General features: G+C 43.5%; 3 protein-coding genes across 6 annotated transcripts; 2 read left to right on the forward strand and 1 right to left on the reverse strand.

Moving 5' to 3' along the window:
* Positions 1-651: 651 nt before the first annotated feature.
* FAM210B (family with sequence similarity 210 member B) lies at positions 652-9070 on the forward strand. Its single transcript, XM_080404432.1, has 3 exons — positions 652-944; positions 4093-4265; positions 5728-9070. The coding sequence occupies exons 1-3, from the start codon at positions 774-776 to the stop codon at positions 5942-5944; spliced, it is 561 nt and encodes a 186-aa protein (XP_080260558.1). The 5' UTR covers positions 652-773; the 3' UTR covers positions 5945-9070.
* Positions 9071-9531: 461 nt separating this feature from the next.
* AURKA (aurora kinase A) lies at positions 9532-16744 on the reverse strand. Of its 4 annotated transcripts, none has more exons than XM_080404426.1 (9): positions 16626-16744; positions 15987-16073; positions 14583-14862; positions 13932-14010; positions 13037-13228; positions 12184-12322; positions 11653-11801; positions 10881-11055; positions 9532-10237 (listed from the first exon to the last, which is right to left on the reverse strand). In XM_080404426.1, the coding sequence occupies exons 2-9, from the start codon at positions 16038-16040 to the stop codon at positions 10046-10048; spliced, it is 1260 nt and encodes a 419-aa protein (XP_080260552.1). In that variant the 5' UTR covers positions 16041-16073; positions 16626-16744; the 3' UTR covers positions 9532-10045. The 4 variants fall into 4 exon arrangements, with proteins under 4 accessions (XP_080260552.1, XP_080260555.1, XP_080260553.1 ...); XM_080404429.1 differs by lacking the exon at positions 16626-16744 and adding an exon at positions 16385-16570; XM_080404427.1 differs by lacking the exon at positions 16626-16744 and adding an exon at positions 16321-16371.
* Positions 16745-17484: 740 nt separating this feature from the next.
* On the forward strand, positions 17485-25523 carry CSTF1 (cleavage stimulation factor subunit 1). Its single transcript, XM_080404425.1, has 7 exons — positions 17485-17646; positions 18234-18404; positions 19034-19229; positions 20549-20826; positions 21634-21831; positions 22435-22825; positions 24315-25523. Exons 1-7 carry the CDS (start codon positions 17527-17529, stop codon positions 24572-24574), a joined length of 1614 nt encoding a protein of 537 aa, XP_080260551.1. The 5' UTR covers positions 17485-17526; the 3' UTR covers positions 24575-25523.
* Positions 25524-27912: the final 2389 nt, after the last annotated feature.

Here is a 27912-nt window from a genome sequence, read left to right on the forward strand (position 1 = left end):
TTTAAGATAGAAGCAAGGCTATAAATGCAAGACCTTCCCAGTGTCTGCTGGAAGGCTCCTTCTGGTCTCAGAGATGCTATGAACCCTTTGTGACTGGAAAAGCTCTGTGTTTGCACTCTGCCCTACACCTTGAAGTCTTGGCAGATTACAAGAGCTCTTCAAGATAAAGTCAGTAATCAAATAAAAAACTGCTTGCACTGTGAGCCTATGCAGCAACGATACTTTAGCCACTTCTCCACTTCAATATGCACACAGTCTTTGGGAGCACTCGAAAAAATGACGGGCATCACCTCCCCTTCCACGCTTACAGGCCTAAATACAGCCAAGGGAACTGAAGAGGCAACTATCCCCGCTTAGCGACCTACGCGGAGGGCCACACTGTAAAACCACTGTGGTTGCGCTCCTACAGCTCCCTCCAGACGGGCGCTGGAGGGGCTTCAGCCAGCCCAGATGGGGCAGGGGGCTGCCTCACACCGTCCCGAGTGGCCACACGCCATCCTGAGAGACTTTTTTCCCTCAGACTAAGAGCGCGCAGCGCGCCTCCCCTCAGCGGTCAGCGGCACCTGTAACCGCCCTCCCGTCACAAACCGCCAGCCCCGACCGGCGGTGGGCGCCCTCCTCCTTAAAGGGGCAGAGCCCACCAAATCTGGCTCCAGAAGGACTCTGCCCCTTTAAGGAGGAGGGCGCCCGCCGCCGGCCGGGGCGGGTGTTCGGCTTGTCAGGCCTGGCCGCCCGCCCCGCTCGGCGCACACAGCCGGGGCTGCGCCGTTGCTATGTACCGCCTGGCGCGCCTGGGCCCGCTGCGGCCGCCGGCCGCCCCGCGCAGCCCCCCGCTCGCCGCCGCCCCCCGCGCCTTGCGCTGCGGCCCCCGCCTCGCCTGGGCTGGCCTCAGCCCGCCGCTGCCGCTCGTAACGCTGCGAGCTGCTGCCGGCAGCTCCGCCAAGGTAGGTGGGCAAGGGTGGGGGTGCCTGCGAGCCCCCCCCGAGGTACTGCGCGGTGTGAGGGGGCAGCGGCTGCGCCTCCGGAGGGAGGTGTTTTGGCGGGGAGCGGATTAATGTAGCTTTGGTTAAAGCACAAGTTGTCCCGGCCTGGGAGTGTTTTCCAGCTTTTTGGGGGTGCCTTCAAGGTTAGGGGTTCGGCTGGCCTGCAGCACCCCGGGAGGGGTGTATGTTTTCCCAGGGGGCTTTCAGAGTTTGAGCGCTTCAGGTGAGTTGTGAAGAATAAGAAGAACTAAAAGAAGGGCTTGTTAGTAATTCATGCCGACACAGAGTAGCCCGGTGGCGGCGGTGGCTGGCAGCGCCCAGGGGCAGCTGAAGGGCCGCACACCCAGTTAGTTGCGAGTTCCACTGGGCTTTCAACCCTCGGTTACGTTTGAGCTGGGAAGTGGGGGGAAAAAATATGAATTTGTGCCACTTCTTCTTTTGTTTTTAAATTTGAGTTGGCAGAGGGAGCAAAGCAGATGAAGGCCTCACACGTGACTTCTTTACACCGCAGTACATTATTAAATCATGTTGATGCTGGGTTTCTGTAGGAGACACGGACCTGCTTTACACCTGTTTGTGCCAAGATTATGACTGTGAGCTTTCCATACAAAGCCTCATTTACAGTTTAATTTCTACATCTTAGTTTTCAGGTTAATTTCTGTAGCCCCGTTACAAAGCGTAATGTGATATTTCAGATTCTTGCCTTATTTTGTCCAGAAGCTGAATCTTTGCCTAAGTGATGTGAATAAAATTGGCTTTCTAGCAGAAATATTGTAGCAAAATTATATGGAAAACAAACAGCTTTCTTTGCTAAGTTGTATGTTATTCGGGCATGACTGTACTGAGTAGTCCAAATAATATCTGTTCAAGTGGAACTGTTCAGAAATTGCCTGGTGTGTGAGCCCGTGAGTTGAAATGTGATGATGGGAACAAGTTATTTTTCAGTCCTTATGATCCATCTTGCAAACACAGCTATAAGACCAAGAGCTCCTCTGAGGCTTATGTATCTCTCCAGATTGTCAGCTCCTGTCTTCATGGCAGCTGTCTGAAAAAAATCTTCATGTCAGGCTCCTTAAATAGATAATGATCGTCTTTGTTTGGATGAAAAATTCACTGTAGCTATTAAATCTTAAAATACCATTCAAACCATGCTTGGCTTTTAAGAAAATCACACTGTTGAATAAATTAATGTTCTTGACTAGTATGTGATGTCGATTGAATAACATGTTAGGACAGCTTTTATCAGAAGGTATTATGAGGCTATTTTGTTCAGTTTATTTAAGTAGTTCCATTCAATAACTCAGCACTTATATTTTACAGACTGGGAGTTAAAACAGCATTCTTCCCTCCTCCGCCCCTCGACATCCCCCCTTTCCTATAATAAAACTGAAGAGTAAGAGAATGAGTTCTGAAACATGTTGAAGTAGCAGGCATGTAGTACAGCCATGCATTGAATCTCATTACTTGCAGTGGCTGAAAGTAGTTAATTATCTAACTGTTAATCCATTATTTTGCTAAATAAGCTTGCTTAAAAACATATCTATTTAAACATGTTTTCCTCATTTATCTTCTAGTATTGAAACTGCTTGGCTTAAGCAATAAAGGATTTCTTTTTCTACTGGACATTTTTTCTTGAGTCAAGTTTCAGTTTCTGTTGAAATATTGCTTTGGCTTATCAGCCAAAAAAAAATAATCTAACATTATTTTTTATGTTTGAATATTTTAAATACACAATAAGCAGAGTAAATTGAGCTACACAATTCCCTAAATACATATTTATGTATCAGTGTGTTTTCCTGTCGAAATACAAAGGAATACAAATTATGATTAAAAAAGATAAAACCAGCAGCAAACAGGTTTGGGGGGGGCTTGGGGTGGTGGTGTGCTTTGTGTGGTTGAAATCGCCAATTAAAGCAAGTTCATCCTACCACTAGTGTTGTAAGAGGCATCTGTCTTGTATCCTAACTGACAATCTCGCCAAATCCAAGGATTAATCAAGTGTGTTTCTTCCAATTTGTGCCTTAAAACTGACCTACAGTAGGACAAAGTGGTGCCAGGCACTCAGTAGCTGTACCTGTCCTGTAGGCAGCAGTGGCCTTTAGTCTGGCTGTCATGTTGTCATGACTGCTGCTGAATTCAGCTGAAAAGGGACTCTTCTAATCTCTCCTGACAACCGTTCACTAATTAAGAGAAAAATCCTGAGGTCTTTGTGCAAACATTTTCTTTCTCTAGTTAGTATTTCTTCTGTGGCAAATATGAGGACATATCCAAGGGCTGTCATTACTAGCAGCATATATGCCCTTCTTTGCCTGCATTGCACTATCAGATTGGGTTTTGGAGTACGTTTCAGAATGAATTTCTGCACTTTAAATTTACCCAGATAAAAAGCTGTCAATAAATTTTACTATGACAAACATTTTCAGTGAAGTTAGGCTATTTACACCAGCACTGCCATGTCTGTGTAGCTACTGTCTAGACCATGGCAACACTATTGTTGTATATATGTTGACAGCAGCTACTGTCAACAGTAGCATTTCCCCAGTTCTTCCTCTTTCAGCTGATCTACAGAGGGTGATTTATAAGAACTTAAATGTTGGACCCCTGCTATCTAGTAAGTTGTTAGTAAGTCAGCATCAGTGTGGTATCGTAGTCTTCCAGTGCCATCAGCTGCTTAGCCCTTGAACAAAAAACTGTGTTACAAGAATTCACTGTATAAAGCTGGGCAGTGGGTATAAGCAAAGATCTCTTTGGCACCTTGGTCTCATCTCTCAAACAACTGTGTGGGTGTGCCTTGATGCATATTTGAATCAAATGGAAGACTGGGACTGTAATAATTTTTTATTATGAAACTTGTGTTATGTAAGAACTTGCACTAATTTCAGTGCATTCCTTTGATATGAATAGCTGGGAAAAGGGATCTTGCATGGGCTGTGCCACAGGCATCTGCTGTCCTGATGTGAAAGAGCAAAAGTGTGTTACTATCTTCCCAAAGTATTCCGAACAGCACTGTATGCAAGCCAGTTCTTTCATTATTTCATATTGCTTCAACTGACTAGAATATGACATTGTGCTTAACGTTAATAAATACTTTTAATTGTTTTCTTTTTAGGATGCAGGTGGACCCCCAAAAAGGGCAGCCACAGATCTCAGTGGTGAAAACAAGAAACTCAACAAATCCCAGCAACTGAAACAAGTTTTTAAAGAGTATGGTGCTGTAGGGGTTTCATTCCATGTTGGAATTTCATTAGTATCTCTAGGAATTTTCTACCTGGCTGTGTCAAGGTGAGGTTTGTACAGTTGTCTGTAGTCTCTAGGTAATGGTTTAGCCAAGAAAAATATCTTACCATTGTGCTTATTTCTGGAAGGACACGCGTACTCTATGGCTGTTTGGTCTATACAGAGTAATCTTCTGAATGTTGAGTGTAGGTGGATCCATAAATGGATCTAATCTCCCATCAGGCATGAGAGAATAATAATGTATGTGGTCTTTTTGCATAGGTTCACCATCCATGGTGAGTAGGCAAAAACAGCAGAGACTGCACCAGCGTAACTAACCAGATGAGAGAATTTATTTTTGTTCTGCAGAGATATCTTTTATTCTCACACAGTAGTGTGGTCTGTAGAGATAGAGCCAAAGTGCTGGAGCTTAGAGATAAATTTATTTTTCTGGGTGTTGAACTCAGTTTCTGCAATTCAACTGCAGAAGGCAATGGCCACTAAAACAGGATTAGATTCAAAAAAGAAAATACTAGATAACTGTGTAGGAGTCAGGTGGGAAATTGTGTACATGGCTTCTGGTGGGAATGCATCGGTTATAAATATGTCTGTTGAGCATGAGGGATTTCAGCTGAGGAGACAGGGAAACACATTGTTCTAAAAACATTCCCTGCCACTTACCCTTGACTTCAGTGGAAAAGTGTGAATGGCTGATGTCTCTCATTTACTATATCATTGCACAGGGTGACAATGAAACTCTTTTCCTTCGGGTATGATTTAACTCCCAGTTACAAGATACTTTACTGTCAAGTGAAGGGGGAAAAGTTAGTAACAACTTCTTTTGGAAAATTACTCCAAACGTAGGAACCTTGATGAAAGCTGCTATGTCTATAGAGAATTAAAATATTAATGGATTTGGTGGATAATGCTTATCTGAGATCCATAATACTTCCTTCACTTGTTAGATTTTAGATAAGATGCTTGTCGTTTTAACAGCTTTGTACTCCTGTTAGGACACTTGAAGCCTAACAACAGGTACCGTATTTGGTTCGGGTTGATCTATATTAATGTGATAAGTTTCATCAAAACACAGAATAGGCTTTACTGTAAATTTTTGGAAGATTAATTTACAACACAAATTCAAAAATTTCTTTTTTAAAATGAAAAAGGAGAGGAATCTTATCTCCAAAGGTTGAGCATGGGGGCTGAGTATTCTCCATGCACATGCTGCAGCTATACAGTTTTAAAATTAAGAACATATTTGACTTCACAGGGAACTTGTCAATTTAAGAAAAAAAAAAAAACGTGCATCTGAAAATATTGCATGTGTTGTTGCTAGCAGAACTAACTTAAGCTGTTACTGCTGAAATAATTCCTTGGGTTTATTATTTAACAACATCTAATATGAACATAAATTCCGGAGTTGGAGGTATGCCATGTTAAATTCCCTGGAAAAAATAGCACTTTTTATTTTTTAGCATGCAACCTTAAAATAAACTAAAGAAATATTGTTCTCTTTTTCCCCCAGTGGTGTGGATATGACTGCCGTTCTCTTCAAACTTGGTTTCAGTGAATCATCATTGCAATCTAAAATGGCTGCTGGTACAAGCACATTTGTGCTGGCATATGCTATTCACAAATTGTTTGCTCCAGTACGAATCAGCATTACTATAGTTTCTGTGCCATTTATTGTCCGATACTGCCGGAAGATTGGTTTCTTCAAACCTCCTGCCCCAAATCCATGATGATTTCCTATTGGGTTTCACTCTATTTTTTTAAGTGCTCTGTATCTATGTAATTTTCAAGTTGCTAAATTTCTTTAAAAGACTTATTTGGATTCATGTTAATGCTGGCCTCCTTGCATTTCTTACTTGTTGATTCAGGTAAATCTTACACTGTGAAAAGAGCTGTCCTTATCTTCTTCCCCTTTTGCCACTTCTGTAAAAAAAACTGTTACAATGGTATCTTGTTTCCACTGCAAGTGGTAATATAAATGCTTGACAATGAGCAGTCTCTTTAGAACACACAGTTCTGGATCTTTATAATCTAGCTTTTTGGGCCTTCAGGGTTTTGGTTTTTTTCTTGTCAAAATAGAGTGGCAGAATTATTTTATTACTGTGTAGGGGAAAACAGAGGAAGATTCTTTTCCTAATAGTCTGTGAAATAAACAATATCCTACTATATGAATAGTTATTTTGGCAAGGGTGTATATTGGAATCTAAGGTGGTAGGTTGGTGTTTCTTTTGTTATAAAAGGCATATATTATGACTCTAGTCTCGCAATACAACATACATGCTGAGCTAACTTAAGTGGGAGTACCTGTATGATTAGTTTTTGCACAGTGATAATTTTTTAGCCAGAATAGGTGATGCACTGTTCTGAAACTACGGCTCCTTTGTGGTGCTTCCATGTTTCAAGATTTTGTTTGAAAAAATGATTTATTTATAGGCTAAGAACTGGCCGTACTGAAATCCTTTTTTTAATATTTTTTTTATGCCTGTAGACTCAGAAGAAGTTCTGAGTCTACTGAAATCAGTGTAACCAGAATTACCTCCTATGTGAACATACTCCAAAGATCGTCAAGTCAGAGGCAAGGTATCATGGGGTTTTAAGGTATTGAGATCTGGCTTTGTACTGGAGACACACTTTTTAATCTGAAAACTAACCCTAGCAGCTTTCTGCTCCTGTGGATGAAACTCAGATCTGTGTCTGAAGTCTAGACATTACAATTCATAGCTTCTCAAGAGCAATTCCTAAATTTATCTGACAGATTGTTGAATGTACCAGTTAGAGGTGATTTTCATTTCCCTATTTGGACACTATCCCTATTAGAATGTAGTTGCACATGCATATATTCAGATACCACCTTTCAATTAATCCAAATACTGGATCCCAAAACTAGGTAGTCAGTGTAATATTCTGTGGTAAACATGGGTTTCAGACTTTTTACTGTGCTTCTATGAGAGAGCTTGAGCCAGATCTTTTGTTTGGACCTGTTCCTCCTTCCAGGTCTGCTGTTCTTACATTGTCTTCCGCTGTCTTTGTGCTTACGTATACCCCAAGGTGGCTCTGACACAGATCTCTTCATACAGGAACCTGATTAAAGTAAATAGCAGAATGTTAACCCTGGTGATCAGAGTAAATTTTTTCCCTCCCCACCCTGAAATTGAGTGAACTGAGAGGAGGGAGGCCTGGGGTTAGGATGAGACTTGGCTGAGGGAGGGAAGGAGGAGCAAGTAATTTTTTTTGTTACAAGCAACCTGTTAATTCCACTCAGCCATAACATTAAATTGCCCCCTAACTCCTTTCCCATTCAGAAAGTCCAATGCATTGGCTGGTTGGATGCACTGAGGATTTCTCAGGCTCACAAGTGAGTGAGCAAGAGTTTGTGCTTGAGGAAGATGAGGCATACCCACATAGATCCTTGTACCTCTGTACTATTGCTACCCTTTGACTAACCAAAGGTTTTTCTCTAAGACAAGGAAACCTGGGAGAGTGGTAGTTTACTTTCTCCACCCTGTGGAAGCAAGCTGGCACTAGAGGCTGCCACCTGAAAACAAAGAACCCCTTGACAAGGGCTTGGTCTCAGTGGAGCTGTGCTGTAAGCCCAGGTGGGGGTTTAGTGTCCTAAGGTGGAAACAGCTGCAGCAGTGAGCAGGTACACATTCTAATCTTGATGAATACTACAAACATAGCATATACTGTAGACATGTATTGCATAGTTACTGCTCAAAATACCAACCTTAGGAGCAGGACATACTGAGAATCAGCCTTGCAGTGTGGCCTGGTTCCACAGGAGCTGTAGGCTGTGTCACAAAGAGCTTGTCATCACAGCTGCTTGGCTTGCTCATTAAAGTATGGAGCCAGTGCTCTGCTGCTTAATGTACCCACATGTACAGGAGGAATGGCTGTCAAGCTCATTTTGACTAACTACTTGTTCAAAAAAACAAACTGGGTTTTTCCTGTTTCATGCCTGCTTTGCAGTGTGGCTGCTGAAGCTGGCAGCTTGCCCACAGTGCTAACTTCAGCTTACTGCTGAGCCAGCTCTGAGTAGAGCTTAAATTTCATATCAGCTTGTCCCTCAAGGAAGCTCAGCCTTTACCCTTTGACTAATCTGCCACTAATATACCTGGTGGGTGGCTAGAAGCTTGTTGCCAAGCATTTGATAGTGCAGTTCTTACCCATCTGCACAGCAGTTAAAGGGTTATAATGGTATGAAAACATGCAGCCAGCAGTACTGTAGCTTTCTATTAACCTCTACGCTCTAGAACAGCTACAGTCTTCTAAATTTCAAGTGGGCAGTCACTATTTCTTAACAGTAATTTTTACTACACACACACCTGTTCACAGAAGTCTGTTGGTTTTTTTCCTCTACATGCCCTCTCTCTCTTTATCAGGTTAGGACAATGTTCTGTTACCAAGGATAACAAAAGAATTCCAGAATGAGGCATCCTTGGGTTTGAGTCATTTTAGCTTAGGACAAAACATACTTAAGTTGATAGAGAAGGAATATACAAACTTTAAAAAAACAACACACACAACTTTCTGTAAAGCAGGAATCATTCAAAGCAAATACACTTAAAAGTCACCAGCACTACGTAGAGAGTTTCTTGCAGTAAAAAAAAAACTCATCTAAATTATGACCAGAAATCAGATTATCTATCAAGATAAATATGGTTGTTTAAACTACTGGCAATTTCTTTGGGTTTTGTTTTTTGTTTTTTACAAAGTATATTTTAAATTAATTGGAGAATATATTTTAATTCTAGAATCCTTGCTTGTAAAAGGATCATTTTTAAAAATGGTTTGTAAAATAGTGAAGATTACATTAAAAGTCTTATAATGAAAATACAATAAATTGCTTTCTCTTAGTTGGCTTGAAGTGTTTTACTGGAAAAGAGGTGGGGGTTCATTTAGTGTTTTGGTGGCCAGTAGCCTGACCCTTGCTAGATTTTGGGGAATAACATGTTACACCACCAGGTGTTGACATTAGTTCTTGTTACATACCTGCTTTGATGACAATACTTCCCAGACCTTTCAGACCATAACTGCACTAAAAAAAGGAAACAGCAGGCCTAGGTTTCAGTGGTTGGAAAAAATCTGCAAGATAAGTAGCAACACATTTGGTACTTACCTTGTAATCCTGTGTTATGATTGTAGAATAGGAAGTGACCACACCTACTTTTTGGTACCAGCACAAAGAACTTTGACAGAGGTGGGAAGTAAATTTATTTTATGATCATAGACAAGAAGTCAGGCTGTACTGATGACAGACAAGTGGTTAGACAAAGCCAGGGGAAGTGATAATGTCAAAGGAACCTTACCATGCTAGTGACAGTATATAACAAGTCTTTATTTTTAAAAGTGGTAACATTTTAGACAAGATAGAAACAAAAATAATGTACACATCATTAGGACACTTAGAAACACATTCACCTTGCTCAGTTTCAGATTACACCACAGTTGGGATATCCTTTAGCAGCCCAATAAGTTAGGAGACCGGTAGCTCCAGGATATTGCACTGTTCAATAAGCTAAAACAGCTTCCTCTTCTTGGAGCAACAAACCATTACCAGGACAGACCACATCATAAGAGCCTTGAACAGCTTAATACTTACATCAACAAACCTGGCCCAATGTTACTGGATTTCAAGTATATTAAGTATTCCACAACCTCCAGCTAGAAAACAAATCATTTTACATTGCAATTAGAGTTTAAGATGACAGCCAACCCAAAGATCTGCATTCAATTTGCAATTAAGATTCTAAGACACACTTTTCATGTTGTAAGCATTACAGTAGTCACAGTACAAGACTCCTCTTGTTGATCCCATGAGGTTACTCCTGCTAAGACTGTGTTCTGGGTAGGGCAGCAACATCACTCTTTCTGCTGTTGGGCATCTTTGTAGAGTTTGCTGTAATCCAGGGATGAAGTAGTACATCCTTCAGGGGCAGTCGATGGAATGGGTTATGCTTCAGAAGCTTTGCAATTAAATCTCTCGCACCTTCTGTTACAAATGGAGGAAACTTGAATTCCACCTAAGGAAAAAGGAAGGACACTAAAGATGATGCAAAAGTTCTTTGGCAATAACCAAGCTAGAGATAAAGAACTCTACCCTCCATGATGTATCTTGGAAATTAAAGGTGTGTCAGCCTTGTGGGCTATGCACCTATGCCAGCTGAGATGAGATTAAATCATTTCATCATAATTCTGATGAAAACAAGGTTCTTGCTGCTTGTAGAAGTTAAGCAAGCATATTTTTCAATGTCATTCAAACAAGATTGGTTTGCTGGAACCTCTCTGGGGTATGAAACAGGAAAAGTTAAGCTTATTATTTTTAGTAACACCTTGAATGCTAAATATTAATTTTGTAAGTTAAAAAAAAAAAGGAAAGATGTTGAGAAGGTTAATTGCTTTAGGAAAGAAGTAGAAGTTCAGATGCAGGCAGAAACAGGGTCTAACCAAGGAAGTAAGACAAGGTAACTTAAGGTCTCATAGTCATTCCACTGAATGACTGAAGACAGTTTTAGGAATCTAGTTTTCCTGCATATCACTGTCTTGATACAGTTCTAGTTACAGTACATGCCATTTCTTCAAAATGACCATTTGTTAAGCTTCAATAAGACAATAGAACTGAAAGGCAGCACAATTCAGCTAATCCAAATAAGTGTTTGCACATACCCTGGAAATAGCTCTGTAAGTTTCCTGGTATGTTTCTGCTTCGAAAGGTGGTTTCCCTACAAGGAATTCATAGCACAGAACTCCCAGGCTCCAAATATCCACCTTTTCATCATGTGTTCTTCCCTCAATCATTTCAGGAGGCAGGTAGTCAAGTGTCCCACAGAGAGTTGTTCTCCTGAAAAAGAGTTCAAGTTAACTGTTTTCTTACTATGGTAATTAGAAGATCCATTTCAAGAACCAGATAAAAGCTAATGCTGGCAAATCAGCTGTACCTCGATACAGCCTAGCCTGGATAGAGTCAGCACCACCGGAACACCCAGCAAAAGAAGCACCAGCAGTAAATCTACTTTTGTTTTAAAGCATCTCAGTCACTGCAATCAGTCTTATCCCTCCTTCATTCCACTTGCTCGATCAAATAATCAATGTCTTAAGTACTGCTAGTGTGGCATTTGAACACAAGTGCTGATCTTTCATCTCAGGGACCACTATAACCCTACACCAGTATACCAGCTTTCTTCATTTGTATAGTTCAAAACTTGCTAAACCTAGAACAAGTTATAAAAAACAGGGTAACAACACTCCCTCTCATCCACCAGTTTACTATTAAGACCTCTGCTGCAGCAGCCTGCTTCTGAAGTGGTTTCCACCACCACCCCCAGTATTTTTAGGAAGTACATATTTACCTCCATTCCACAATTGCAACTCTGACAAGAAAGCTGAAATACTTCTGTAGTGAAAATGTCACTGCATAAGATAGATCTTGCATTCTCACCTAGAAGATGGGGCATGTACAGACCATCCAAAGTCTGCAATTTTTAATTCTCCATTTGACCCAAGCAGCAAGTTTTCCGGCTTGATGTCTCGGTGAATCACACTCTTTGAATGACAGTACAATAGGGCATCTGCTAGTTCTGTAATGTACTGTAATCGAAAAGAGAACAAATCTTTAAAGACATTGTTACTCTAGCTTATCTAGCTACAGCATAGCCTTTTCTAGGCATAATTAGTAGTTTAAGTTAAAGCAATTATTCCTTAAACCCTTGAAGTCTGGCAGTACAGGCTGTTGCCTGGAGTGACCAAGCACTTGCAATATTAAGTAAGCAATGATGAACATTATATTAGTGCTGTGCAGTAATTTGTCTTCCCAACTTATTCCTTGTTACAAGTGCACAAGCAAACTAGCATCTAAGGAATCTCAGTCTCGCACAACAGAATACAGGACTTCATCTGAAGAGCTAACTTTATCCTGCAGATATTCCAGATATGAAGAGCAAGTAACATGTAAGAAGCCAGAAAGACTTACAGTAGCAGTTCTTTGCTCATCGAACTTGGTAAGCTTCTGAAGTTCTTTGTAGACTTCTCCACGAGGTGCATACTCTAGAATAAGGTAAACTCTTGTAACGTCATGGAAGTAGCCATATAATCTGAGAATGTTGGGGTGCCTGCAAAAAGATTTAAACATTCTTCTGAACAAGGTGTTTGTCTGTATAACTTTAATTTCTCTTTCCTGCCTCTTCACTTTCAAGACAAGGAGAGGAACTTCAACATCTTGCAAGTGTTCCTTCAGCTCACAACATATCCATTGAGAGCTTCCTGGCATGTAGGTGGTGTTTATCAAAGCAGCAGCTTAGACTCCCTACAAGCAAACAGCTAGCTAAGGGTTTGGCTAATTCCTATCTTCTTGAACATACTTTTCTACAGTTGCTGGAAGAGGCGATTACCATTGAAGGTGCCAACTCTTACGGGGTTTGGAATTTAAGCTTAAACACTTTCTTTAAGAATCAATTTCTTCAGCAAGATGGGCTTATTTTCCAGGAAGCAGAATAGCAGAAACAAGTGCACTCGTGAAAAACTGCAATTCCAAGCAGCAGATGCGAGTTTGTTGGATTGTGGTTTGGGTTTTGTTGTTGGTGTTTTTTTTTTTTTGTTTTGGGTGGTGTTTTTTTTTTAAAAATAGGACGATTCACCACCAGAGGTTACTTCATTGCAAGTTAAACAAAGGTATATCTTGGTGCAGAAAGGCAAGAATCCTAACTAGCAATTTCAAGGTGCTGGGTTTAAAAACAAGCCTCTCTCTTCAACAGGATATGTTTTCATAAACAAGGTTACTTTGAACACAAATAAAGCAGGGAGTAATAAAGGTCACTAAACTTTACCTAAGATGAGACTGTATTTCAACTTCTCTTCGTAGTTGATGTTCTACACCAGCTTCCTCAAGTTGTGTTTTAAAGAGCACTTTCAAAGCAAGAATAAATTTACTCTGCTTTTCACGTGCCAGGTACACATTTCCAAACTTTCCTTTCCCCAGAGGACGACCAATTTCAAAATCATCAAGAGACCATTGCCTTCTGCAAGAGGAAGGAGAGAGTTAAAAAAGCTAGATACTTGTGGGGGCTTTGACTCCCAGGTTTACAATCTATAATGCTCCTGTTCCATAGATACTTAGTGATCTGAACTACGTTTCAGTCTTTAGAAGATGACCAAGAGGATAAAATACACAGACACTTCTCAAAATAAATTTCTGAAAGCCAGTCTCCTCCTTTATGCACAGAGGTACTAACCTCAACCACACTACTACAAAATCAAGACTGCATATACCAAGCCAGGCTCATTTCAGTACACTTAGAGACACATTACTAGTGCATGTCAGAACTGTTTAAGCTAGCCATACTACAAAAATCTAATTTCATCCTTGGGCTCCAGTCTCTTGCAGATATGAAGGAGGCTTTGTTTTCAACTGTACATCTTGTGACTGGGGCAGTGGCTATCAGTGTTCTCTCATGGGAAAAGCTATTGTACCCATTTAGCCAAAAGTTTTCTTTAGATTACAAGAAGTCCTTGTTCCTGAGAATTACCAGGCCAAAGTAAGCTTTCCTAGAGTTTCTTATGTCCTGCCTGTGAAGTGTAAGGCCACTTGTCTCCACAACCAAGGGGCTCAAATAGCTATCAGCTTAGCTGCAACTTTGTTGCAGCATTAAGTCCTAGAAATTAGAAAACAAGCCTAATCCAACAGGACTCTGTGAGCTAGAACAATTTAGACATAAAACTTACTTTTTAGTCTCTTCATTTTTCTTTTTAGCAGTCTCCTCATTTTTCTGTTTAGAGGTGCTTTCTGCTTCAGGATTTTTTGCTGTGTAGAGAATTAGATCAACATCATGAACCAGACGCACGAACACAACACAAAAATTCACATGGGAGCAAATCTAACCTCTGTGCCATATCTGAAACTGTTCCTAGAATTCATTCAATGACATTTTAAACAACCTAGTGTAACTCACTATTGTCAAAGCAGCATAGCAGTTATCAGTGCCTAATTTAAAAAGCTTTCTTGAAAAATCAGAAAAACCATTAAGCTACCCCCCCCAAAAAAAATACAGTATTCTCACATGTCAGAGATTAACATGAATAGTGGGAAAACTGATGTATGAATGCCAATTAACTCACAGCTGCTTAATGAGCATCGGGAAACTTTTAAACACCCATATTGGTCCTCAGTTAGCAACAAGGATAGTGCAGTAACATCTAAGCTGAAGTACATGCTGCTATTCTGTTTTGGGGCACAACCAAGTACTTCTCTGCAGAACTGTCCCACATCAGCAGCAGCAGCTTTAGGCTTTCTGCACTGCACACCGCTTCACCAAATAGAAGTATCCCCCAAGGGCCACGGCTATATAAATATATGCATATCATCCACAGAATTACCAGGTACTGGAACCTGTTGAGGTTTTTCATTGTTCTTGGTTGGAACTTGAGACCTAGAAGTTGCTTGGACAAGTTTTTGTCGGGGCTGCTGTGTCATCTGGCTGTTAGGCAGTTTTTGGTTTGACAGTGCAGGTTTTTGTGATTGCACAGGAACTCGCTGGGCAAAGTTTGAAGGACACAGAACACGTTGTGCTTGAACTCCACTGTTCAGTAACTGGCTCTGGACAGAATGCTGAGACACAGGGACACGTTTTGGGCCATCCTCAATGGGATTAGAAATCTTCAAAAAGAAAATACTACATATTAATAGTAGAATAGCATACTATAACCTTTACATTCCCTATTCAGCAGAGCAGAAAAAATCCCACAAAGCACATTAACAAGAGACATTAGGGTTGTCTGATCTTATGTTTTATGAATGAAAACATTCTTAAGTTTCTAGTGACAAGAAAAAGCAGTTTTCTACAACAGCACACTTAATTATAGCTAGCAGAACTTCTCCTCACGCATCTGAAGAGCATCAGCCAAAAGTATTAAGACAGCAAATCTTTACTATAAAAATATACACTGCTTTGAGTCCCTGCTTCCTTTAATGCTGTTGATCTTAAGACACCTTGCACTGTAATGGGACTTCAGTAAAATAAAGCAAATTTAGAAAGGCTCAGCTATCTGCTTTTAACATTTTGCTTCCAATGAGGGAATGTAGGCTCACATTAGGCTTATATTTAATAAATTCTTATTTTTTCCGGGATACTTGGCCTACAATTAAGTTCAAATACTAACTACTAGCTTCTCACATTTTTGACCCTCTAATGATACCTACGCAAAAAGTTGTACTTTTTTCTTCCCTAGGTATTATTTAGTATTTTGGCTCAATTCACTAAAAATGACATATCGACAGCTTGATTAAAAAGCAGCGTTGCTTACGCTATTCCAAAACCTTACCAGGACCTATTTTATTTTAAATTAAAATATAAATAAATCGCCTATGTTTCTATATAGAAAAATTAGATAATCAGGATGATCTTAAGTACTGCTGCCCAGGCACTTATTAGTGATGTTAACACAGGGATTGCTTTTGGAAGCCATATGTGGAATAAACTGACTACACTCATTTGCTCTCTCTTTAAAGGATCTTGTACTTAAAACATGAGGAGGATTTCCAATATAACATACAAAAATTAAAAGTGAAAAAGTAAGCCCTAGGCACTGTTCTCTCCAAGCAAAAGCTACTGACAGACAACAGTATAAATTGTTTCCTGCCTGCGGAAAACCTTGTTTCAAGGCAGTTTTCTATCCCCTTCTTGCTATTTAGTACAGTTAATGGTTACCAAAGACAGTTGGAAACCAGCAGCGCTTGTGCGAGCCGGAGGGACGCACTCGCCAACCTAGTGACTCGTTTACCTTCGCAGCACGACTAGGGTATCCGGAATGGTTCTCTTTCATACTCTTGTCCATAGTGTCGAGAAGAACAGCTACGTATGCCTCAGCCTACAGATGAGACCCAGCGAAGGGCAGTCAGCTCCACAGAAACACCGTGCTTTGGATCGCCTCCCCCCCACCCCCCACCTTCCAGCTCGAAGGCCGCAGGCCCCGAGCAGGGCCTGGCCGAGCCTAGCGTCCCGCCGCAGCACCGCACACCGCCCCGTCAGCCCGCACTCGCAGCCTCCCACCGGCCCGGCCACTCCAGCGGGCGAGCAGCCCCCTCCGTGCCGCACCGCTGCCCGCCGCCGCTCACCCCAGACTGTCACCCCCTCCGGCCGCCGCGGCGGTTTGAATTCAAACCGCCCTCCTTTAAATACCCTTTAAACGAGCGCCTCTCGCCATTGGCCCTTCTACCGCCGCTCGCGCCCGCTGATTGGCTCCTCCTCACCCGACCCACCCGTGGATTGGCTCCCCGCACGCTTCGCTCGTCGCGGGGCCGGGCCTGGGCGCCGCGAGCCTCTGGGGCGCATGCGCAGCGGCAGCCTGCTGCGTACCCCGAGCAGGGCCAGGCCGCCCGCCCCCAGGGCGGTGTTTGCGCTACATGCGTATTTTACGTACCGTCTCTCCGCCGCTGGCTCCTTCCGTACTCCAAGTGCGTGGATCGGCGCCCCGCTTACACACTTTTCTCCGCAAAGTCTCTGCCTGGCCGGGTCTTCCGTTACGCAAATCGCGTACGCCCAGACCACCCACCTGTGGCAACGCTACAACTACCGTCCCCTCCTCGCAGCCTCCGCGGCCTCGGCGTGCGGCCGCCGGCGGGGGGAAGGGCGCCAGGTTAGTCCCGCATCCCGCGAGGCACCGGCCTCCCCCCTCTCCTCCTCCGTGCACGCACCCGCCGACCCGGGCCGAGGGAGCGGCGGTGCTGCCACCTCGCGTGGAGCCGAGCGCGAGTGGGGCCGGGCCATTGTGTCGGGCCGGCGCGGCGGGCGCCCAGCGGGCAGGCCGGGGCAGGGCGCAGCAGGCCGCAGCTTCGCGCGCAGCCGGGGGCGCGGCCGCGGGCAGCGCTCCACGTGCCGCCGGTTCTTGAGGACAAGTGCGAAGGGGGCGCCCGGCCCGGCACAGCGCCCGGCCTACAGAACCGGCTGCGGCCCCTCGCGTCCCGCCGGCAGTGACCCCACAGCCCGCGGCAGCGGCCCAAACCGCACAGGGTCCCGAAGAGACGCGGGACGGGTGGGCGGTGAGCGCAGCCCGTCGGTAGCAACGCAGAAGGAGCGTGGGGCTGCAGTGCTGCCTCCGGTGCCGGCTGCCCGAGCGCTCCTGCTCCTGCTCCGACCCGTGAGGGGGACCCGGGCCACTGAGGGACCAGCGGCAGCTGACACTCAGTTCAGTACTCCGGGCCTCTGAAGAACCGTCATCGAAGGCAACTTTTAACTGACTCAGCGGTGCTGAAAACAAGTGCGAAGGAGACCCTGGTGTGTGTGTTGGTGTTTACAAGTCATACAGGATAGGTAAAAAGAAGATGTCAGGTCGTCGTGTCGCTGCAGCATGTGATAGACGTCAGCTGCCACGGGGCATGGGTAGCATGGCGACCCCCCTCCTTGACCCGCGACCACTTCGACTGCCGTTTCTTGAGGCTGACGTGAGTAGGGCTGTGGGGAGGGGGGGGTGCGCTCGGGACAGGCACCCAGCCTGCTGGCGGACGGAGCAGCCTGGCAGCGGGAGGTGCTTGCGACTGTGCTGCCTGAGCGGCCAAAACCGCCGGGCAGGCCTGCAGCGCTGAGCGCCCACAACTTATTTCACAGCCCGTTCACGTCCCCGTGTCCGGGAACCCGGTGGCTCAGCGGCGGCAGCGTTTCGGAGCTTTGCAGCTGGGACACAAAAGAGCCCTGGCCCCCCTCCCCCCCATCCCCCACCACCAGCCACCCTCCTGTGAGGCGCCGGCCCCCGCGGCTCCCGGGCTGCCCCGCCGGCGGGGCCTGCCGCCCGCACCCCGCCCCGAGCGCCGCGCTGCCGGCCCCGGCGGCGCCCCGGAGGGGAAGTGGGGAAGAGGGACCCCCGGCCGCTGCCGGTGGCCGCCCCGCTGCCCGCTCCGCCCGGCGCCCCCCGCCCCTCCCCGTCGCTCGGGGGCTCCCGCGGCGCGTCACCCGTCACGTGACACAGCGGGACCTGCCAGGGCGCGGGCGCGAGGCGTCACGGTCATGTGATGGTGCGATTCTCTCCTTCAAGAGTCGCCTCCAATCGATTTGCGGGCGCTCGATGCAGCAGCCTTCGCGGAGGAGCATTCTTCGGTCCCGGCCGCCGCCGCCGCCTCCTCCCCTGCCGCCGCCGCCGATCGATGCGCTCCGGGCTCCGGTCGCCATTTTAGGGGGAGAGCGAGGGAGGCAGAAGGAAGGGTCGGTAGGTACCGGGGCCGCCGCGCGCTGTCCCTCGCTGCTGGCCCCGCTGCCGGGTCTCGCCCCCCGCGGCTCCCGCCCGAGGCGGCCTGCGGAGCCCGCCCTGTGTGCCCGCCGTGCTCCGGCTAAGCACTGCCCGCCCTCATTCAGCCCCTCTCCCGCACGCCCCCTCCCTGCCCGCTCATCGCTCCGGCCGCGGAGGGGGGCGGGCGGGCGCCGGCGTCTGCCGGGCGGGGAGAGGCGGCGGGGCCGGGGGGCGGGAGCGGGTCGGGGCTGCGGGGCCGCCGCCTGCCCTGCGCCTGCCGCGGTGCCGCCCCCCGGTGCCCGCTCCAGCCCGGGGAGCGATGCCGGCCGCCGCCGCGCTGTTCCCGGCTTCCCTGCCTCGGTAATACGGTTCACATGCTGTTTATTGGCCAGATTTTCATTCCTACAGCAAACAAGTGCAACAGGTTTTTCCTTTTTTTTTTTTTTTTTTTTTTTTTTTCCATTTCATTTCTGTGTCTCTGATTCTTCCATAAAATACGGTAGTGTTTGGTCTCTGCACTGAAATTCAGCTGGATGTGCTTTATTTAAAGGTTGTGGTTGTTTCCTGCAAGTCTCTTGTATGTGATTTTTCTTCTTTATTTATTTCAGGCCCCTCCAAGGCATTCCTTGCTCACAATGTATAGAACAAAAGTCAGTTTGAAAGACCGTCAGCAACTTTATAAACTGATAATTAGTCAGCTGCTATATGATGGATACATAAATATTGCCAATGGCTTGATAAATGAAATAAAACCACAATCAGTCTGTGCACCATCTGAACAACTGCTGCACCTAATTAAGTTAGGTAAGCTGGAATAAAAAGCTAACATAAAAGTCTAGTTTCTAAATCCCTACCACAAATGCTTGTGAATTAAGAGGTCAGTGTTACTGAAAAGACATCTTTTATACAAAGGTTTTGTCTAGTAATAGACAAAATTTTGTATATTGAGATACAGCCTTTGCCTTCATGGCTCATTTTGAAGGGCATTCTAGCCTTGTGTTTCATCTTTTTGTATGCATTAAAATCAAAACAGATCAACAAGCGTTGTCAGATTCTGTTTGTTTGAACTTCTGTAATGCATACGAATACCTGTTCAGGGTTCTGGGTGACTGGCAGCCTTCTAAAAAATACACTCCAGTAAACGGGATCACTGGGTTCACAGGCCTAGTAGAAGATTGACCTACCTGGTTCTCTGCCAATTTTAGAAATATTTTCTATATGATTCTTTGTAACACTGTTGGAAAGGGAGCACGCCCTTCCATTGGCAGTCTTCACTAGCCTTTATATGTCAGTTTCAAGAAAACAAGCTTTGGAGTCTAGGGCCTCAGCAAAGGTATTGCCTGTTCTCTCTCTGTGCATCTTTCTCTCTGAAAGTACATCTGTGCCACAAGTATGTAGTCAAAATACCTGAGCTGCTGTTGAAACAAGCTGGCTAAGTTACTGGAAGAGGTCTAGCAGTAACATCATGTCTTCACTGTATTGTAACTGAACTGGTTCTGCTGCCTGAACTAGTTGAGTTCCAAGGGTATAAATATATGAAGCCCTGTGTCTGTTTGAAATAAGAATGCTAGACATGCAATTTGTACATGAAAGCAACAAAATCTTTTCTGTTGCATTTGATTGGTTGATGGCCACTGTTGGGCACATAGCTGAAAATTCTTGTGCCTGCCCTGTTACCACTTCCAGTGCTGAACTGTCTTTGTTCTGTAGATGTATCCTGGAAATTAAAAAAAAACAACCAAACAAACAAAAAAACCCCTTCTGTAGAGTGGGTGTGAAGAGGAATAAAAATTTCCATTTGCAATGCTAGGATCTCATGTAATGGTGTTGGGACTTGGTTTTCCCTCTGCGAAGAGCTGACTACAAGCCTGTCGATGGCTCCAGTAACTGATTGCCAGTGCATTTACCAGTACTTAACATTCTACAATACTAGCTGGTTGTATTTCCACAGTTAATTGAAGAAATGTGTTTTGCTCTAGTGTAGACGAAGTACCTCTCATGTGTCACGAGAAATACTGCTGTACAACCAAATCTGCGCTGCTAGCTTAGCCTTGTTCAGCAGGGGCTGTCTGTCTAAGGAGAAGGTTAACCTGGTTTAAGTGCTTCAACTTCTTTCTTTTCAGGAATGGAGAACGATGACAGTGCTGTTCAATATGCAATTGGACGGTCAGATACGGTAGCTCCAGGCACAGGAATTGACTTGGAATTTGATGCAGATGTGCAGACCATGTCTCCCGAGGCTTCTGAATACGAGACTTGTTATGTCACATCTCATAAAGGACCATGTCGTGTAGCTACGTATAGCAGAGATGGACAGTTAATAGCTACAGGATCTGCTGATGCCTCAATAAAAATTCTCGATACAGAGAGAATGTTGGCCAAAAGTGCTATGCCTATTGAGGTAAAATATGACTTGAATCATAACCGCTTTGTGAATTCTTGAGGTGCTGTCTGTTTCATGCCATGTCTGTGCCTTGCGGCCAGCTCAGTGGGTTGGACTAAATATCTGTCTCGGCGTATTTCCTACTCCAACAGCGGCTCACAAAGTACCCTTGAAGAAAAGGAAGAAGAAATAGGGCAAGTATACCTGTGTAACTTCTGGCAGCAGTCTAGAGAATTGAGCCAGAAATTGCTTCTAATAGTCGCTGATAATTGTTTTGTTTTATGAGCACAGTTCATCTTTGAACCCACTTAACACTTTTGGCCTCTACATTCTGCAGTGGCTGTGTGTTTCAGAACAGTTTCACAGAATACATAAGTTTGCTTCATTGTTTTTTTCCTGCAGTACAGTTACCAAGTAGCAATTTAAAAGGCGGGGAGGGGGGTGGTTTGCACAGTATGCACACCACATTCTCAGTAAATGTTGCCGTTTTCCCAGTTGATACAGCTTCCCTTAATTCTTAAGGGAATACAAGTATTTTGATTTGGACTGTTTATGAAGGTGATAACAGGTTTTTGCACTAGTTCTCTCCTACTGAAACCAGTTTCTCCTTGAGCAAGTCAGTTGACTTTTGTAAAGATAGAGGGATCTTACCTGACAACACTATATAATGGGCCTTCAAATAATTTAATATAATACTGATTATGTGCCTAGTCACGTGTCAGAAAGGTAGCTGTTGTTTGGCTGCTGTGGCAAGCATAAAACCTACTTTTCCTGTCAAAAGTGTGTTCTGTTTTCTAACACTGACTTGTTGAATGTTCTTTTTAGGTCATGATGAATGAGACAGCGCAGCAAAACATGGAAAATCACCCCGTTATTCGGACTCTGTACGATCATGTGGATGAAGTTACGTGTTTAGCTTTTCATCCAACAGAACAGATCCTAGCATCTGGTTCAAGGGACTACACACTTAAATTGTTTGATTATTCAAAACCTTCTGCCAAAAGAGCCTTCAAATATATACAGGTTCGATACAATACCAGTTCAGAGCAACCAAAGCTTTAACGTATAAATGCTGAGTTATCAGCGAGTTATGTGTGAGCTTTAAGTGGTTAGGTATATAGGAGTACGCAGCTAAAAAATTTGCAGACGTTATGGTAATTATATGTTAAGAACTTGTGCATAATGGCTACCTATATTCTTTAAATCTAGTGCCTGTCTACTTTTTGTTAATCTAGACCAAATCTAATACAGGTAACTGAAGTCAATTGTATTATCTTTGTTTTGGAGGAGGGTTTGGGATTATGTGGTGGTGGGCTTTGGGGGGTGTGACTGGCTGACAAAGCCTGTAACTTTTGTGCGATATCCCAAAAGTGAGCAGGCACTGCAAGCGTCTCTAGGACAAAAATTGCATTTAAAAATGTAAAACGTGTTTTTTAAAAAGTACATTTAAAGGTAGCCTGACATTTTAATCCTATAGGAAGCATTTTCTGTTTTGCAAAAACAGAACACATTGTCCTAACTATAGTTTAACTAGTTTTTTAGCACTTTAATGCCACCAGAATTAACACTTTCAGATTACTATTTTTTTTTCTTTCTTACACCAACTGTGTGTTTTTGATCAAACAGGAAGCAGAGATGTTGCGCTCAATTTCTTTTCACCCTTCTGGAGATTTCATACTTGTTGGTACCCAGCACCCTACTTTACGACTGTACGATATCAATACTTTCCAGTGTTTTGTGTCTTGCAATCCTCAAGATCAGCACACTGATGCCATATGTTCAGTAAATTACAACGCAAGTGCAAACATGTATGTGACGGGAAGTAAGGATGGATGCATCAAACTGTGGGATGGTGTTTCAAATCGCTGTATCACTACTTTTGAGAAGGCACATGATGGAGCCGAAGTCTGTTCTGCTATATTTTCCAAAAATTCAAAGTACATCTTGTCAAGTGGAAAAGACTCTGTAGCTAAACTGTGGGAGATATCCACTGGTCGAACACTGGTCAAATACACAGGTATGTGGCAGGTGACCTTCCAGGTACCTTCTTTTTCAGGTACTGACCCATGAACATGTGTGATAATGTTGTCAGAAGAATAGCAGTTCTTAAAGGCAATGGGAGACTGCTGCTTTGAGGATAAATTGCCCTAAATTTTTGGAAACACTTAATGTAGACTAATTCCAGAAGACAAGCTGTGATTTTTGTGTTAGTCGGTGTAAACATATTTAGAAAAGTCTCCAAAACCTGCTCAGGCTAACATTGTTACTCCATTGCTTTGGAGGGAAATTACCACTAAATTAAGGACAAGCAAAAAAAGAACACTGCCCTCAGGACTAGCATGCTTGTGCAGAAGATTTTGTTCTCTAGTTTTTTGTCAGGTTTAGAAACAGTGATTATTAAAACAACAGCATCATCACTTTTCTTGCTGGTGATCATTTGATCATTTTTATTTTGAGACTTTTCTATTTATTCATAGGCTAGGGGCACAATTTAAACAGGAAGGGTCAAAATTTAATACCTAACCCATTTCTGGTTAGAATAGGCCGCTTTCCTGCAGAGTACCCACCCAGACAGGGGGAACTGAACCTATACTTTGGGGCAATTGCTTTAACCATTGCGCTTTTTGCAAAAGATGGCTCTAGTAAGCCATGGCAATATAGCTATTTTTCAGAATGACTGATTTGTTTCTTCCCCACCCCCAAGGATGGAATTGTGTGCAAGGAGCATGCTGACAATACCATGCTTTGATCACAGCAGGACTTAAATGGTGAAGGATGTAGAGGCTTTGCATATGATAGCAGCTATGTGCTGGGGGAGGCTTTTGCATCAAGCAGTAACATGCTTAAGCAGTAGGATTCATAGTGTGAAAGAGGAGAGGATACAGAAAACTTTGTGTATCAGCTTTTGGGGTGCATATGGTCCTTTTTCTCTCACTTGCTCTCAGCCAGCAGGGTGCAGCACCTGCTTCACAAACTTTTGCAAAATATCAGGTAGGCTGCAGATGTATTGCAAAGTAAATGCCTATATATAAAACATACATTTTATTTGAAGGGTATGAAGGGGAAGGTATGGCCAGAGTAGGTCATACAATGTGCCATATGATACGTACATTAAAAACAAAAGTTGTCATTGATAGTAAAATACACAGGTTCTCGTTAACTGTGGTCTTTCCCCTTAGTTACAGCTGTGAGCCTCATACAAAAAAAATACAAGGCACATGTGCTCTTAAAAGTTAAGTGATTGTACTTGTACTGAGTGGTTGGAGTTCACTGATGTGGTTGGAGTAAATAATCTCTCTGTCCTCTAAGAAATTATAGAATATACCATGTATATAACTGCAAAAGAATACTATTGATTCACCTGTTGTATGGGGAAATGGTAGATTGAGAAAACGAGGTTCCTTTGTAGACTGCAGAAATTCATAGTTACGGGAGGTTTATTCTTAGGTCTGAAACCTTTCTAAAATTGATCCTGTTTGGGTTAATATTTTGTTGCATGTATTTAGGAGCTGGATTGAGTGGACGACAAGTACACAGGACACAAGCTGTCTTCAACCACACAGAAGATTATGTGCTGCTGCCAGATGAAAGGACCATAAGTCTCTGCTGCTGGGATTCAAGAACTGCTGAACGGAGAAACCTTCTTTCTCTTGGGCACAACAGCATTGTCCGTTGTATTGTCCATTCTCCTACCAATCCTGGCTTCATGACCTGCAGTGATGACTACAGGGCTAGATTTTGGTACAGGAGGTCAACAACAGACTAAGGACAGCTTTATAAAACAGTCATTATCCAGATTCATTATATCATCTTGTATTGATTGTACTGCCAACAGATGCCTAGATGAAAGCCGTGCTGTGTCTATTTTTTAATTCTGTCAAATGTGGCAGAAAAATACCAAAATACTGAGACTTAAGTTTTGCCCCACGCTAATTTTTTTTATTAGTGTGTGTGGCATTAATTTTTGTAAGTCATCTCTAATTGTACTCAAGGAGTTGGGGAAGGGAGAATAAAATGATCCTTGCAGGAAGGATTAAACTTTTTCTCCTGTCTTTCTAAATCCTGCGAAAGATAATGTGACTGTATCTTGCTCAAACTGGGCAGTGTGAGCCAGTTTTGCTCTGCATTGTATCTGTGCAATCCCACTGAAGTCTGTTTAAAGAATGGATTACACAAGTAATAGCAGAACTTGGCAAGTATTTTCATGAAGCCTTAAGCTGCCTTCAGTTCTGATTTATTCTTTGTAAAGCTCCGTTTTGTATCTTTTAGTCTGGGGGGAGGTGGGGTTGGTGGAATTTTTTGGTTTTTTTAATTGGCCAAGTGGACCTTCAATTCTGAGCCAGTCTAGTGCCACGAGAATTTGAAACGGGATTTTAAATTGTTTAGATGAATTCAAGAAATTGTGTTCTGGTATTAAAGCTCAGACTTGAAATCTTGTCTTCTTTTGAATTTATCTTAACAAGTGGGACCTCTAATTTCATAGTATTTTCATGGGATATCCACATTGCAACTGTAAAATGTGGCTGTGCTGCAGCATGTGAAAATGAGAATCATTTTGCCATAGAGACCTTTGGTATCCTCTCAAAGAAACTGTTGTGCACATTGGCTTTTGTATATGTACCTCAAAAATGTCACTTTGCTTCATTTTATTGAGAAATTTTTGTTCTCTGTTACACAGCACTTGAATTACAAATTTTTTTTTAATTATTCAGAAACCCAGACTCACTGTTTCTTCTCCAACTTTCCCACACTTCATCCCATTCAACAGGGGTACAGATCATTAAGATAAACTCAGTGCTTAAGCCTTCTGTAAGTTCAAAAATTCACCACTTATTTTTACAGACGGTTGCCTGTGCGAAGTTTTAAACATGTTCATTCAAGTATCCCTGTACTGTGCTCTTGGCTTCACATCTGGGAGGCTTCCTTTAGTCGGAAGTTCAGCACTTGCTTTCATGAGGATTTTTAAAAGTAAGATTTTTCTTACTGCTGGATTAACTTTCCATTACCAGTGATGAAGGGTCTTGTCAAGGGCTGATAAGGGTACAGGTTTTGTCTGTATTTAAATAAAGGATTACCTTTTAAAAAGTTATTTAATATATAAAGAAGGAAATGTACTAGTTCTCTTTTCTGCATAACAAAGGATAAATTAATTTAATATTGGAAAGCTGTGTCTTTGGAGACATGTTAAAGCTTGATGAATTCATTTGTTGTGTTACATCTGAATCAGATGCAGCTGTAGCCTTACAGTATAGAATGTGGGATGTTTTTTTAAAAGAGGTAGAAAATGAAATTTAATTTTCCCTTAAAAGCTACGGCTATGCAAAGCATTCCTTAGGCTTAGCAATCCTCTTGCTCTCTTCTGCCTCCCTTTAAGTATCTAAAACTTTAAGAACATGGGGGGCATGAGAGAGCAGTTCTGATGGCTTTTTTCATGGAGGAACAAGGAGAACAGCTTGATGGGAGGGAAAAGGGAAGTCCTGACACACAGTTCCTAATGCATGTGGCACTTGCTCAGTGGCAGCAGCCCTCTGCTGTTTTAGCCAGCCTGCTAAGCTGATTGCAACGATGATTATTTGGGTTTTTAGAGTGTTACATTTGTTTCAATTCTGTTACAGAAGCTGTTAGGAAGTAACATTTACCACTGAAGTTTGGACTCCTATTTTTAAAATACAGTTTCGGTAGTTTATGTGTAGAACTGCTGATGTGGTTGATAAGTTAGCAGCATGCTAGCTTCAGCTTCCTTACTTCTGTGGTCTTTTAACTTGAAGTGTAGAAATAGAGTGTTACTCTGTTAATGCAAAAACATCCTGCTGATGTTGACACCTTTCTGTCTTTTCATATTGTATACCATCCTGCTTCAGGCCAGACGTTTGGGGCTTTCCTGTGCAAAAAGTAAGTGCTGGAAGAAGCTTAACTCATCCTATTTGGGTAGATAATGCAGCCCTGGAGTGAAATAGTTTAGTACCACAACATGCCAGTGGTACTCTAGCAGTGGAAGGTGGTTGACTGCAGACGAGAATGAGAGGGGGCAAGGCTGCTGTACGGCATTCAGAGCGAGCACACGTGGCAGTACAGTAAAGAGGAGCCCTCGCTGCATCTTGAACAAGGTTGTGCACACACATAGTCATCCTGTTAGATTTGCATCTGATTGAAGGGGAATACATCTTCTCACTGTGCAAGTCTGAAAGTATCTAAGTAAGCATGCTTCATGTGATCATGCTTACTGCTCCCGTTAGAGAAGCTTCACACATAGAAGCTGTGTTTGATCAATTAAAATTCTAATGCAGCCACTTGCCCTTAACGAGTTTTGCAGTCTGTACCTCTCAGTAGCTACATCCCAGTGAGCTGCTCTGCCCAGAGAAGCACTGTCATACTCGGGATTTATCACCTCCTCAAGATAAGTCTCCATCACCTGCCTAAAGGTCTGTTGTCACCTACCGTTGCCTCTCCTCAGAAGAAGCTGTCATGGAAATGTGGCAAGGTGATGCCACAGCTAACGCATTAGGCCAATGAGCCATGCTGACATGAAAGCAAAGTGACTTTGGAGACAAATTATAACAATAGTTTCATGCCTTCAGCATTCCTCAGCATGCTGACTGGGCAGTAACTGGCACACAGCTCTAGGGAAAGTCTTTCCTAAAAGGGCATTTCTGGAATTAGGCTTGTTTGTCACCCATTAAAACAGATTTCAGACTTGCTACTTCAGAGGTCCGGGATAAATACTTCTCATTTCCTTGGCACAGAGGCTGTCTTTCCACCAGAGCTGTCTTGTGAGACTGAATCCCAGGAATAACTGAAGTGCAATGAAGGAAAAGTAGTCAAGATACTTGTAGTTTGAGTTGGGATGTTCCCTGTGTGGCTGTAAGAGACCCTTCAAACATGCTGCAGCAAAACTTCTCTGCTCACTGAGCAGGATATTGCAGGACAGGAGCTAAAGCCCTCACATTCCTTGTGTATGTGTTCAAGCCTTTGCGATTCCAGGAGGAGCCTCTCACACAGCATTCACCCCCAGGTATGGATGGTAACATAATGTTTTTGCAAAGCCCCTTTATAACAAAAAACTGTATCAGTGCCTTAAAAGTTGAGGCAGCTTTGAAAGGCATG

Source organism: Falco punctatus (assembly GCF_963210335.1).
Source record: "Falco punctatus genome assembly, chromosome: 10".
NCBI classification, from domain to species: domain Eukaryota; kingdom Metazoa; phylum Chordata; class Aves; order Falconiformes; family Falconidae; genus Falco; species Falco punctatus.

What these genes read in the sequence shown, in the direction of transcription:
- FAM210B (XM_080404432.1), top strand. Translation starts at nt 774, where the DNA reads ATGTACCGCCTGGCGCGCCTGGGCCCGCTGCGGCCGCCGGCCGCCCCG. An exon ending in CTGCCGGCAGCTCCGCCAAG is followed by an intron (nt 945 to 4,092) that starts GTAGGTGGGCAA and finishes TTTTCTTTTTAG; the next exon opens with GATGCAGGTGGACCCCCAAA. An exon ending in TTCTACCTGGCTGTGTCAAG is followed by an intron (nt 4,266 to 5,727) that starts GTGAGGTTTGTA and finishes TTTTTCCCCCAG; the next exon opens with TGGTGTGGATATGACTGCCG.
- AURKA (XM_080404426.1), bottom strand. Translation starts at nt 16,040, where the DNA reads ATGGACAAGAGTATGAAAGAGAACCATTCCGGATACCCTAGTCGTGCT. An exon ending in AAAAATGAAGAGACTAAAAA is followed by an intron (nt 13,229 to 13,931) that starts GTAAGTTTTATG and finishes TTCCTCTTGCAG; the next exon opens with AAGGCAATGGTCTCTTGATG. An exon ending in GTACATGCCCCATCTTCTAG is followed by an intron (nt 11,056 to 11,652) that starts GTGAGAATGCAA and finishes ACTCTTTTTCAG; the next exon opens with GAGAACAACTCTCTGTGGGA.
- CSTF1 (XM_080404425.1), top strand. Translation starts at nt 17,527, where the DNA reads ATGTCAGGTCGTCGTGTCGCTGCAGCATGTGATAGACGTCAGCTGCCA. An exon ending in GCTGCACCTAATTAAGTTAG is followed by an intron (nt 19,230 to 20,548) that starts GTAAGCTGGAAT and finishes CTTTCTTTTCAG; the next exon opens with GAATGGAGAACGATGACAGT. An exon ending in AACACTGGTCAAATACACAG is followed by an intron (nt 22,826 to 24,314) that starts GTATGTGGCAGG and finishes GCATGTATTTAG; the next exon opens with GAGCTGGATTGAGTGGACGA.